The following is a 13,011-nucleotide window of genomic DNA, read 5'->3' as shown; positions in this document are numbered from 1 at the left end:
GTATGGTTAATATATTTAGTGACTTTGAGGCCCTGGACAGGTTACTTATTCTCATCTCTGAGTAGGGATAATAATGTACTGATCCTCATAGGATTGTAAAGCTCTTGACATAGAGCCTGATGCTTATTAAATGTTCAGCAACGACCATCTTCACCATTAATCTAATCAGGTTTGTTTCATTATTTTAGAAAAGTTCTGTCCTTTGCTTTTGAAATACTTAGAACTTCATGTTCTGTTATGCTTTTAAAAAAAGAATTTTTCATTCTTACTGGACAAGAAATACACAGAAAAGCATCTCTTCCACCCCTGTCTCTTCCCCAAATTAAAATGTGACAATTTGATTTCTGACAGACTGGTTTAATTAGCTTTGAGCCCACACAAGCCTTTGTATTTAACATTGAAATAAATTTTGATACTATTTTAAACACAGTGATGTTGAAAATTATAATGAATACTCATTGCATAAGTGATAACTTACGGTGTTGAATGATCTTGGTACCTGTTGTTACAGGTGAAAAACTCCAGTGGTTTCAAAGTCATCTTGATCCCCAAAAAGCAGGATATTCAAAGAAAGATGCTTGTGAATTAATTGAAAGGTAAACACTGGGCATGTTATGAGCAAAAGGTCAGAAAAGAGGGACTTGTTCAACCTGGTTCTTCAAGAGACAGAGTTCTATTCTGGATTTATAGAGGAGTAAACGGACTTTGTTATCTGAAAGGCTTTAAGATTCACACCCTGGCTTAGCCACTCTAGTAGGTTTGTAACCTTTCTGAGCCTGGGTGTGTTAGTTAACCCACCCAGTTAGTTCCTGGGGGTCAGGAAAGGCTTCCTAATGGAAATATTGTCTAAACTGACACCTGAAGAGTAAGAGTTAGCAGGTTGAGGTAAGTTAGCTGAAGAGCCTTTAGGCAGAGAGAATCACAGATAAGAGCGACATATGTAGTGATCTGCCAGACATTTGTTAACAGGTTCAAAGAGGGCATTGTGACAAGTACAGCTAATTAAGGACCTCAAGTATCATTGTAAGTTTGGACTTTATCGAAGGACATTGGGAGCCACAGGAAGCTTTTTACAGCAGGCACCTGAGATGGTCATATTTAAACTTTAGAAATGTCACAGTAGTGAGAATGAGGATGGATAGCCTGAAGGGGCATGGTTTTGGCCAGGACACTGTTGAGAGGCTCATGAAGCAATCCAGGCAAGAGATGATGGTGGTCTCTGCATCATTAGTAGCAGTATGGTGAAGAGAAATGAAGACTCTGGAGATATTAAAGAAGGTAGAAAGTCTCGCTCTTTAGTGAAAACTTAGATGTGGCATAAAAGGGACAGAGTAGCATCAAGGAGGACACCTACATTGTTCACTTGGCCAACTGGGTGGATGGCTATACTGTTTCCTGAGGTAGAGAGCCAGAGATGGAGCAGGTTTGGTGGGGGATGAGGGGGACTGGGGTGAACATAAGTTCACTTTTGATGTGTTAAGCCTCCATGGGACATCCAAATGGAGATGTCCAGGGGGTGGTTGAATATGAGGATCTGGAGTTTAGCAGATACTTGGAATAGCAGGCAGTGATTTGGTTGCTGGAATTTCAGAAATGGTGGGGTTATCCAGGAAAGGTCTGAAGTCTGAGGACTCGAGGAACTCAGAAGAATACAAAAATTTCAAGGACGGGTGAAGCCTGGGGTTTATATTTTATTTATTTTTTTTTTTTTAAATTTTTTTTTAATTTTTATTTTTGAGACAGAGACAGAGCATGAACAGGGGAGGGGCAGAGAGAGAGGGAGACACAGAATCTGAAACAGGCTACAGGCTCTGAGCTGTCAGCACAGAGCCCGATGTGGGGCTTGAACTCACGGACGGTGAGATCATGACCTGAGCCGAAGTCGGACGCTTAACCGACCAAGCCACCCAGGCGCCCCTGGGGTTTATATTTTAAATGAAGTAATGTCAGCCAAATGTACAGACTTGTAATTCAGGTTGCTTTCTCATTTCTCAGGTATTTAAATCGATTCAGCAGTGAACTAGAGCAGATTGAATTACATAACAGCATCAAAGACAGGCAGGGAAGGCGGCACTGTTCCCGGGAGACAGTCATCAAGCAGACAATGGAGCGTGAGCGGCAGCAGTATGAAGGATATGGTCTTGGTGTGTTTTCTGTGATTTTATTTTTACTCTCTAAAATACATAGCCATATCAGATTTATAATTCATTTCAAATGCTTAATTTTTAAAATTCTGTTTATTTAGTTTGTTTTGAATTTCTTCCTCTGATTTCCTTTCTTTTGTGAGTATATCAAACAATTTTTTACTTCATTTTTTTCCTTACATTCTCAAAACTGTCACTTGTGACATTGACATCGTATCTTTCTACTGTGACAATAAAGCTTTCCTCTCCCTCTGGCACATACCTAATTTGCTTTATTGTGGAGTTATTGCCCGTCTCCAACTACATCTGTGTTCCTTTAGAGTGGGTGCTGTGCCCTCCCCGTCTTTGTCATTCTTACAGGACCAACCTTTATGGGTTGTAGTCATACTTGAAAAACTGTAAAATCGAACATTCATTCATTCGTTGTGGCATTTCTGTGTTGCTGGTTTACTAACATTTTCAGAAGAAAAGCACTTAAGTGAGGGTACTTAAGGCTTGCAAGGCCCACAAACAGTGATGACACAGAGGCAACATGGCCTGCAGATGGCATTTGATTGACTTATTAATTGCCATTGTAGAAAAAACCTGGTGATTGCACATGAAAAATGTAGATTTCTGGCTTCTTTTTAAAAAATGCAAATGGTCTGGCAGCATAATCCACTATAGTGGAGTAACAGCTGTCCCTTTTAGATTTGATCATATATTCTTAAGTTTGCCATGGTCCTGTACATTCCTTCATTCACATTCCATTCCTAGTCCATGTTATGATTGCATTTATGGTACATGGATTTACTTAAAAAGCATAGTATGAATGAAATACTTAATAGCAAATTAAATTTTTAAATTTTGGTAATAATAACACTGAAACACTGACCCTAAAGGAAGTATCTTGTGGATAACTGTTGTGTTGATCCCAGCCTATTGATAGTGGTGCTGTCTGCTAGACATGCCTGAAGCACCCACCTGGGCGCCTGGTACTTGTGGTGAGCCCCCATGGGCATTTCCCCAACCAGAGCCAGTGTTGTGGTAGGACCAGGTTTTGTGGTTCTTACTAGGATTGCATGATACACCTCAGTAACAACCATCAGGGGACTTTGGGAAAAAAAGATTTATTACTCACAAGTCCTGGAGGGTCCACAGCACAACCCAGGGCATACAGGGAGGACGAAGGTAGAGAGAGGGAGTGTGGACCTGGGGCTCTACCTTTATTAGGATCCAAGGTGAGGTGCCAAGGGTTTCACAGGTTCATTCTTTATTGCCAAATTAGAAACACAGCAGTGGGAGTTAGGGCGCGAGAAGGGAAAAGTGGGGTCACTCGAGTGTTTGGTTACCAGGGCTTTCTGAAAGGGAACTTTCACGGATGGGGGCGGCCTGGTTTCTCATCTAGTTGTTTTGCTGTAGCTGTGTCATACAGCTGGCAAGACTTTTATTTGAGAAGGGTGTCTGTGATACGGATGTCTAGACAATCAAAAGCTTAACGTCAGGCACCTACACTACAATAATGCTAGAAACCCTGAAGTAGTTGGTAGTTCCTCTTCATCATCTGTAAGAAGTGCGTTCCTAACTGAAAAAATAACAGAAAATAGCTTTAGAACTAGATAGATCTGATTTAAACCCTTACAGCTTACTATTAAACAGGACAAGTTATTTAAATCCTCCCCTCCTGCGGCTTTGTTTTCTTCAGTTTAAACATTGCAATAAATAGCATACCTACTTCCACAGGTTGTTTAAAAGTTACATAAAGTTTGATTTATCAAAGTACCTGACACAGGAAGTTGAGGGAGAGCTTCAACTACTCCCTTTCATGGAGTTGTCACCATCAGACTGTAAAATTTGTTTATGTTCGTAGTCTCCATTTTTCCTCATGTTCCATTTTCTTTGTAACCCACTTTAATTAGCTGTCGTTTCCACTCAACTAACAGTACTGGCAAATAGTTGCTATACTGGGCATTGATTCTCAGTCAACTTTTCTGCATCATTTGATACAGATGATCAATCATTTCATTTTCTTGTCACACGTTTCATTTGGTAAAGAAGACCCTTTCCTACTTGTCTTTCTAGGTCACTGGCCAAGACTTTAGTGTCCTAAATTGACTCCTCCTCTTCACAAACTAAATTTTGGCCAAGGTCTCTACTTTGGGGGCCTCTTCTTTTTATCTGTCTATACCAATTCCTAATGGATTTCATTCTGTCTTTGTTTGAAATACCGTCTACATGCCCATAATTTCAAAATTTGTGTCTGCCAGTGCTAACTTGTCCCTAGAACTCCAGATTTGCATTATCAAAGATGGGTTTCTTAAAATCTCTACTTGATTGTCTTATAGGCATCTCAGACCTGACCTGTCCCAAAGCAAAGTCCAGCTCTTCTCCCAAAACTTTCTTCTCCCACATGATCTGTATTTCTGGCAGTGGCATCAGTTGTTCAGGTTAGAAGCCCATGCATAGTCACTTTTATGCTCCGTCCATATCCTCAGCAAAATACATTTTGCGTCTGATAAATTCTACTGCTACTGTCACCACCTCCCTAGTTTGAGCCACCATTGTTTCAACTGTACCATTCTAACGGCCTCCCAGTTGGTCTCTGTGCTACTGCTCTTTCCTTCTAAAGTCTGTTCACCATGTAGCCAGCAGATTAATTAACAGGATGTGGCCAAGCTCAGACATGTATTGGTGATTGAGTCAGCCCAAAAACTCAGATCCGGTGTTGTTTCAGGCGTGCCACAGTGCTGCTTCCAGTGTCAGGGAGTGCGTCTGGTGAATAAGTCACCTTCTTAAACTAAGCCCTTTATACTTCCAAAACTTACTTTTCATATAGCATTACAGCAGTGCTTTGAAATTTTGTTTTGCTTTGGATGTTTTCACTGTCACTTTTGTATGTGAGATAATAAACAAGGAAACTGTAAAGTGTTGTAATTTAAAGAACATTGCTTAATGGATGTAAATTATTTTCTTTCCTAGAGATTCCAGACATTGTAAATGCAGGTAATCTGAAAACTTTTAGGTAAGTCTGTCTCTTTTTATTACTCCTTGAAGCTGCATGTAAAATACATGAGACATAAACTTTCTTCCCTTATGAACCTAGAACTTTGAACTTAGCTCTAATGAGCTAAAAAAAAAAAAAAAAAAAACTCAAGGGTTTCTTTTAACTTTTTCTGTTTTATCAAAGTAAGGCTTTTCCTAACTTGTGTTTCTTTGAAACACCTGATGTACACTGAAATGATAGTGACATGGTGCTTTTATTTATTTTTAAAAGAAAATTTAGATACCTTAATATAATACCTAAAAGAACTTGTTCTCACTATTCTTCCCCAGTTCATACTTTTTAAAAGATAACCTAACAGCAACAGACTTGATGGCTCAGAGTTCTTTCAGAAAGGATGGTTATTGGGAAGTGATCCCAGAGAAAAAGTTAAGTCATCAAGAACTAGTTAGTCTGGTAGTTGAAAGATTGAGTTTTCTAGTGTAACAATAACATGTTTTTTGTTTCTGAAAATTACTGTGATTTACCACCATGTGTGAAAAGAAGAATCTTTTCTGACTGCATTTTGGAAATTTGCCAGATATGATCTAGGTCCTACTTTTTATTTATTTATTAAAAAGTTTTTTCATTTTTATTTATTTTTGAGAGAAAGAGAAACAAAATGTGAGCAGGGGAGGGACAGAGAGTGAGAGGGAGACACAGAATCCAAAGCAAGCTCCAGGCTCTGAGCTGTCAGCACAGAGCCCCATGTGGGGTTGGAACTCCTGAACTGTGAGATCATGACTTGGAACTGAAGTCAGACTCAACTGACTGAGCCACCCAGGTGTCTTAGTTCCTACTTTTTAGATTCTTGAAACCATATGGCCAGACTGAAGATTCAGGTTAGGGAGAATAAAAGAATGGAACAGAGCCTCCTTCTAACTTCTGCCTAATGTTTTCCTGAATTGTTTTTTGGAAGTTTTGGATATGTGGGAATCTGTGTGCAGTTATAGCTATTATAGGTTAATGAGAAGATGCAAGAAATATGGACAAAGCTTTGAACCTCAGTTCTTGGGACTCTTTTTTTTCCTAATGCATTTATGTTGTTTGTTTCTAGTGCATTTGAATCTACTATACATTCATAAGCTTTGTTCTGCTGCTTTTAGAGTTTTAAATACATTGACTGTTTCCCCACCTCACACCCCAGCAACCCTCTGTGTGTACTCTCTTTTGTTTAGGGAGTGGGATTTGGATCTGAAGAAATTGCCAACCATTAAAATGAGAAAAATTTGTGCTAATGATGCAGTTCCCAAGAAGTGCAAGAAGAAAACTATTATAACCGTAGACAAAGATTTAGGGGAATTGGAACTAAAAGATGAATCCAGTGACTCAGATGAGGAAATGACTGCAGTGGCCTAATTGTCCTTTATTTCAGTTGAAAGTAAATAAATGGAAAGCGTAAAGTTATATTTGAACTGATTATGGTAAATAACTGTCTACATACAAGAATTTGCCATGTAGCTTATCATCTTTCATGATGAAACTCCCATTTGCAGTTTCAAACAGTGTTATGATTTTCACTTAAAAATAAGTGTTACTTTCCATTTACATTAAGTTGCTAAAATAGATATAGTGAAATAAAATAAAAGTATTCTAAGATCCATTTAACCTGATTTTCCTGGGCATAGGGAGTGATCTGAATAAGGGAAAAAAAAGTTTTAATTTTTTTCATGTTCACCTTGGATCACCTAATCTCAGATTGTGGGGTATGTACAGCAATGTGTTTTCTGAAAGAGTCCCGTGCATACTTCTTGAGTAGTGGTGATAACAAAATTGTCTTTCAGTAATGTGTTTCACTAATCTTCCTCTTAAATTAAATCTGTTTTCTTTCCTTGTAAGATAGGGAAAATGTGATATGGAATAAATACACACTGATGGATTGTACATTATTTTTATTATCTTTGAGCCAGAGTTTAATGGTAAAGAAAAAAATGGTGACTATTTTCCTAATGTTAGTCTCCCACACTGTAATTTGTTATCTTTTAACAAATAAGATAAGTGGTTGCAGGTTAACTCTTTTTGTTTGTATATTTCCTGCTTTCTCATGAAGGCTGATAGGTTTTATCTGTGGAAACAAAGATCAGAGCATCAGTTATTGCGATTGTGTTATTTATTCTTCTAAGTGATACACTAAATGACATATAATATAACTCAGTATTTCAAATATGAAAAACATGAATGTTAGAATGTTGTTCTTTATAGGACTTGTTAAATGCAGTTATCTTTTAGGCTGTTTTCTAAGGGATACAATGCAAGTGTCTTTGAGTATTTTCAAGAATATAAATGTAAAAGGATGCTATAAGAGGTTTACTAGACATCAACTAAGTCTTGTTAACAACTTATTTAAAATATTACAGCTTTTTTTACTATTGACAATTAAAAATAAAATTTATTTCCATAATTTCACTTCTTAAAGTTCCAATTATTTCATTTTCAGTGTTTCATTTCAGTGTTTCAACTGATGCTGATTTGCTTTCTTTAGTAATCTTTGTAAGAGTATGGTTTTATGGTTAGAGAAGTTCCTGTCTCTTTAGTCACTGGAAAGTGTCCTTTTTTTTGGGGGGGGGGGTTCATTTTTGTTTCAAAATGGCTATAAACACTGAATCTTTTTTTTTTTTCTTTCAATATATGAAGTTTATTGTCAAATTGGTTTCCATACAACACCCAGTGCTCATCCCAAAAGGTGCCCTCCTCAATACCCATCACCCACCCTCCCCTCCCTCCCACCCCCCATCAAACCTCAGTTTGTCCTCAGTTTTTAAGAGTCTCTTATGCTTTGGCTCTCTCCCACTCTAACCTCTTTTATTTTTCCTTACCCTCCCCCATGGGTTTCTGTTAAGTTTCTCAGGATCCACGTAAGAGTGAAAACATATGGTGTCTGTCTTTCTCTGTATGGCTTATTTCACTTAGCATCACACTCTCCAGTTCCATCCATGTTGCTACAAAGGGCCATATTTCATTCTTTCTCATTGCCACATAGTACTCCATTGCACATAGTACTCCATTGTGTATATAAACCACAATTTCTTTATCCATTCATCAGTTGATGGACATTTAGGCTCTTTCCATAATTTGGCTATTGTTGAGAGTGCTGCTATAAACATTGGGGTACAAGTGCCCCTATGCATCAGTACTCCTGTATCCCTTGGGTCAATTCCTAGCAGTGCTATTGCTGGGTCATAGGGTAGGTCTGTTTTTAATTTTTTGGGGAACCTCCACACTGTTTTCCAGAGTGGCTGCACCAATTTGCATTCCCACCAACAGTGCAAGAGGGTTCCCGTTTCTCCACATCCTCTCCAGCATCTATAGTCTCCTGATTTGTTCATTTTGGCCACTCTGACTGGCGTGAGGTGATATCTGAGTGTGGTTTTGATTTGTAGTGAATCTTTTTTTAAATTATTTTTTGATGCAAAAAGGTGATTTTATTAAAGCACAGGAACAGGACCTGTGGGCAGAAAGAGCTGCTAAAACTGAATCTTAAAGAGAAGAGAAACTGTTTTATCTGGTCTGATATTTAAAAAGTCTTACTATTCTGTTAGATAAATAACTTATGAAAATGGCAGATTGTGCTCTCCCTTAAACATTTGTTCCTGGTTTTCTCTATACCATCAAAGCAAAAAATAGAACAAGCACCCTGGTTGGAACTAGAATAGGTAGGTATTTGTTGAATGGAGGAATTTACTTTATCATTTAGGATAATAATTATAATTCATAATTTTATTATATATCATTATAAATAATTATATCATGACAGTAATCCTGTTACTCCTGGCTGGACCAAAGTAGCCTAAGAGATAATTTGTTGTTAGAGTATTGCTTTTAAGTGATATCCTTAATCGTTATCTATAGAACATGTTTTTTTCCTGCAGGGATAACTTGTGCTGCCTTATGTAGGCTCCTTCCTTTCGGTCAGTAGATTGTCTTTGCAAGATGGCTTCTGCAGTCCATGGCCTTGGAAGAGAACTCACTGGCAGTTCTTTGTAAACCAGGGGTGGTGAAATTTTTTTTTTTTTTTTTTTTTTTTTGTAAAGACCCAGATAGTAAATATTTTAGGTGTTGCAGCCCAAATGCAGTTTCTTTTTGCATATCTGTGTGTGTGTGTGTGTGTGTGTGTGTGTGTGTGTGTTTTACTACCCTTAAAAAGGTAAAGCTCATTCTTATTTGTGGCCATACACAAAATAGGCTGGATTTTTCCTGCTTGCCATAGTTTGTCAACAATAAGCGGAACTCCCACGGATATGAGCTAATGGTACATCTCTAAGCTCAGAGCCGTCAACTCTGACAGTGGTCTCTTTCCAGATATCCTAGTCACTTCTTTTCCTCACCGACATAGGTGTCTCCTTAGGACTCTGTCACCTCAAATAGGAGCTTTTACTATTCTTCTATCCCTGTGTTTCAGGAGCAGGAGATTAGACAGGTGTCCTCTTTGCTTTATTGCCACTGCCACTTCTCTGTTCTTTGAAGTTCTATCACTGTCACCCTTTCCTTATTATCTTACCTCCCAGAAGAACCTTCTCATTCATTGAAGACTTTACTTGCCTCCGTTTTCTTCTCCCTTATTTTAATCATTTCAGTGAATCCAGGACCTTGTGGATAACAAATCTAAAATTGTGACCCTTTTCTCCACTCCATTCAGACACTTCTCAGTGGCCACACCCAGATACTTACCAGCTCCTGAAACTCCCATAAAATTTGACTATTCTGTGTTCCATTCACCATCTCCTATCCCCCTCCACTGCTGAAGTTCTGTACTTTGACCTCATTCTTTCATTGTGCACCACCTATCTCCTGTTTTCAGATTCTTTTAAGTTTTGTTTAGATTCGGGTTTTAGAGTTGCCTCCTGTCACATGCTCTCCATCCCTCTGCCCCTGACTGCATAGTATTCGTCTTTCAAAACTCAGAGGAGCACACCAGGTTATCTGTTTCCTTTGTACCTGTTGTTCCCAAGTAGCTCAGCATTTGTGGAGAGTATCAGGTTTTTCCATTCATGTTTGTACATCTCAAGTGGATTCTCAATACTGCTTAGCAGTTTTACTGTGTACCTGTAATAAGTTCATTTTTCCAACTTTTAGATAATTTTCACTACTTTAAAAAAATTTTTTTTTGATGTTTGTTTATTTCTGAGAGAGAGAGAGAGACAGAGCCCAAGCGGGAGAGAGGCATAGAGAGAGGGAGACACAGAATCCGAAGCAGGCTCCAGGCTCTGAGCTGTCAGCACAGAGCCTGACACAGGGCTCCAAACCCACGAACCATGAGATCATAACCAGCCGAAGTCGGACACTTAGCCGACTGAGCCACCCAGGCGTCCCTCACTACTTTTTCATGTTCTAGCTTAGCTTTAATATTTGCCTCCTCAACCAACTGTTCACTTTATATACATCGTTGAGACAATGAAACTGCCCTCCCCTTTCCCTCTCCCTCCCCTTCCTTCCCTTTCCATTTTATGGATGTAGCAGCTTTTCTCCTTTCAATGGCAAATACTCCTATTTGTGTCCTGGATCCCAATCCCTGTTCTCTCATCAGGAACCTTGAATCTTTCCCAAGTTTTTCACCTAATTTCTGAAAACTGCTTGTAAATCATCTTTGATTCTTCACTTTCTTTCTTCCATACCCTCCCAATTAAATTTAATTAGTCGGTATTTGTAGTTCTGTTTTCAGAAAGAGAGTCAAATCAGTCCATGTCAGGCCATCTCCACTCTGCCCTTACCTGTCACTTCCTCACTAGCCTTCATGCCACCATTCTTGTTCTTCATAATCCATTCTCTGGAGTTGCTGATGAATTTTTGAAAATGTACACTACAATATGCTACTCCTTTGTTCATCTTGTTATAGTATCATTCTGTCATTTCTTAATGGTATGTTTATTTGATGGGTATAATTTTGTTTCTAAACACTTATTTTTTCAGAACAGTTTTAAGTTCACATCAAAATTGAGGGGAAGGTAAAGAGATTATCCGCCCTGCCCCCACACATGCACACCTTCCCCCATTATCGACACCCCCTACCAGAGTGCTATATTTGTTACAACTGCTGAACCTACATTGACATCCATCATATTTGGGGTGAAATTCACATGACAAATAATTTGATTCCTAACTGCTTCTCCAACCTTTACTTGTTTCCACTCGCCCTTGGCTTATTGGACTTCAGGTACACAGACCTTCTGTCTATTCCTAGAATGGCCAAACTGTTTTCTATTGTGGAACAGCTCTGCTGGCACCCTGAAGACCTTGTGTTTATCCATTTAGGCCAGGCTAGGTTCAGGCTAACCTGAGCCATGATGGCCCATGATCTTCCTGGAACACAAGGATTTGGGGCATGTGAGGAACTATCATGGGCCACTTCATGTATGCCTCCCTGTCTCCCAGAGAAGATGTGAGACAGTTGTCCTTGCCTCCAGATTTTGATGAAGTATGAGACTTTTCATTTTGAGTCCCTTTAGGGCAGAGCTGCAGGCCACAAAGTTGCTTAGCTACAACATGGAATTAGTATCTCAGCAACAAGGTGCCCCACCCTTTCTGTTGCATTATAGTGTCCTCTTTCATGTCTCATGCCCCCTCTTTTTGAGTCTTTTCTTGGGACAGGACTCATGGGGCTACTGGTGGTTTGTCTTTCTTCTGCTATCACTGTAAGTAATAAACTTTGTGACCCTAACAAGGGCTTGCTGTTTCTACGGTAGCTGAATCTTGCTTGACAACCACTTGGGACTTTGGTTATTGTTCCCATTGCCTGCATTGCCCTTTCCCTGAGTTCCAAGTATTTCTTCCCATTCTCTTGCTTCCTTTGGTATCTCTATCACATCTCCCAGTTTTAGGACCATTAGCTGAACACACAGTGACAATGACTTGTGATCCAGGAGTATTTGCTGTAATTCAGGAGGTGCGAGGAGACTATAAGTGGATATCCAATGAGGCAGAATGAGCACATACAATTAGTCTACCAGAATGACCTGGAGGTGGCCTTGGGCTAGGCAGTGGGTTTACCCTGAATTCAGGTTTAGAAGTTGGGGCTTTGGAGAGAGACATTTTCTTCTCTTACCAGCAAACATCATAGATTAGAAATTGATTCCACAGTCTTTCTCCTATTATATAGTATGTATGAAATTATCTAAATTTACTATTTTATTATGTCTGAGTAGACAAATACTGTTAAATTCTTTGGTATATCCAAGCCTTATTTATGAGACAGTCCTTTCTTTACATTATGATTTTTCTTCTAGAGGTTTTGCTGTTTTGTTTTTTTGTTTGTTTGTTTGTTTGTTTTTAACAGGTTTTGAAAATCTGTTTAGATTATTTCTATTGGTTTTCCCCTGTTAATGCACCTCTTTATTCCTTTCTGTAATATCAGGGTGAATCTGCCTGTGTTGGCTTTAAAGTAACTATGAATCTATTCAGAAGCTGCTTAAACATCCAGACTGCTATAAAATCTTAACAACTCAAGATTTTTTGAATGTCGCAGATACAAACCTGCAGAAATCCTGGTAAATTAGGCAAAGAGTACAGAAACCACAACAAAAATTTAGGTCACTTGTTTAATATACAAAGTCTTTCTTTCACAGATAATTATTTTCTTTTCCTTAATTCATCTCAGTACACATTATTCACAAAACAGTAAGTTGTTAATGCAAGAGAATTAGGTAAAACCAAAAAAGTACAAATGCTCAATCTCAAAAATTGCACACAGTTAAAATAATTTTTCCTCGTTTGTTTTAAATGTGATATCCAATTTCAAAATGGGCTTCAGATTTGGAGGAAACATTGCAGCCCAAAATAACAGCACTTCCTTTCAGCTGTATTGATATGTAAAATAGCACCTTTGGGCTGACTTAAGAAAAAAAAGGTTTTTAT

At 38.6% G+C, this 13,011-nt stretch overlaps 1 protein-coding gene and 1 long non-coding RNA gene across 2 annotated transcripts in view; one reads left to right on the top strand and one right to left on the bottom strand.

Moving 5' to 3' along the window:
• Window positions 1–7,564, top strand: part of TMA16 (translation machinery associated 16 homolog) — a 28,848-nt gene extending 21,284 nt beyond the window's left edge. Inside the window, exons 4-7 of the mRNA XM_042935142.1 lie at window positions 512–596; window positions 1,996–2,144; window positions 5,103–5,145; window positions 6,342–7,564. Coding sequence (XP_042791076.1) covers window positions 512–596; window positions 1,996–2,144; window positions 5,103–5,145; window positions 6,342–6,522 — 458 coding nt within the window. The 3' untranslated portion in view covers window positions 6,523–7,564. The remainder of the gene's footprint in view (window positions 1–511; window positions 597–1,995; window positions 2,145–5,102; window positions 5,146–6,341) is intronic.
• LOC122217737 lies at window positions 7,144–11,111 on the bottom strand. Its single transcript, XR_006201648.1, has 3 exons — window positions 10,872–11,111; window positions 10,099–10,206; window positions 7,144–7,228 (listed from the first exon to the last, which is right to left on the bottom strand). It is a non-coding gene; the product is annotated as an uncharacterized LOC122217737 (long non-coding RNA).
• Window positions 11,112–13,011: the final 1,900 nt, after the last annotated feature.

The sequence above is a fragment of the Panthera leo genome, chromosome B1 (genome assembly GCF_018350215.1).
Source record: "Panthera leo isolate Ple1 chromosome B1, P.leo_Ple1_pat1.1, whole genome shotgun sequence".
Lineage (NCBI taxonomy): Eukaryota > Metazoa > Chordata > Mammalia > Carnivora > Felidae > Panthera > Panthera leo.
This window is presented reverse-complemented; position numbering and strand designations above follow the sequence as displayed.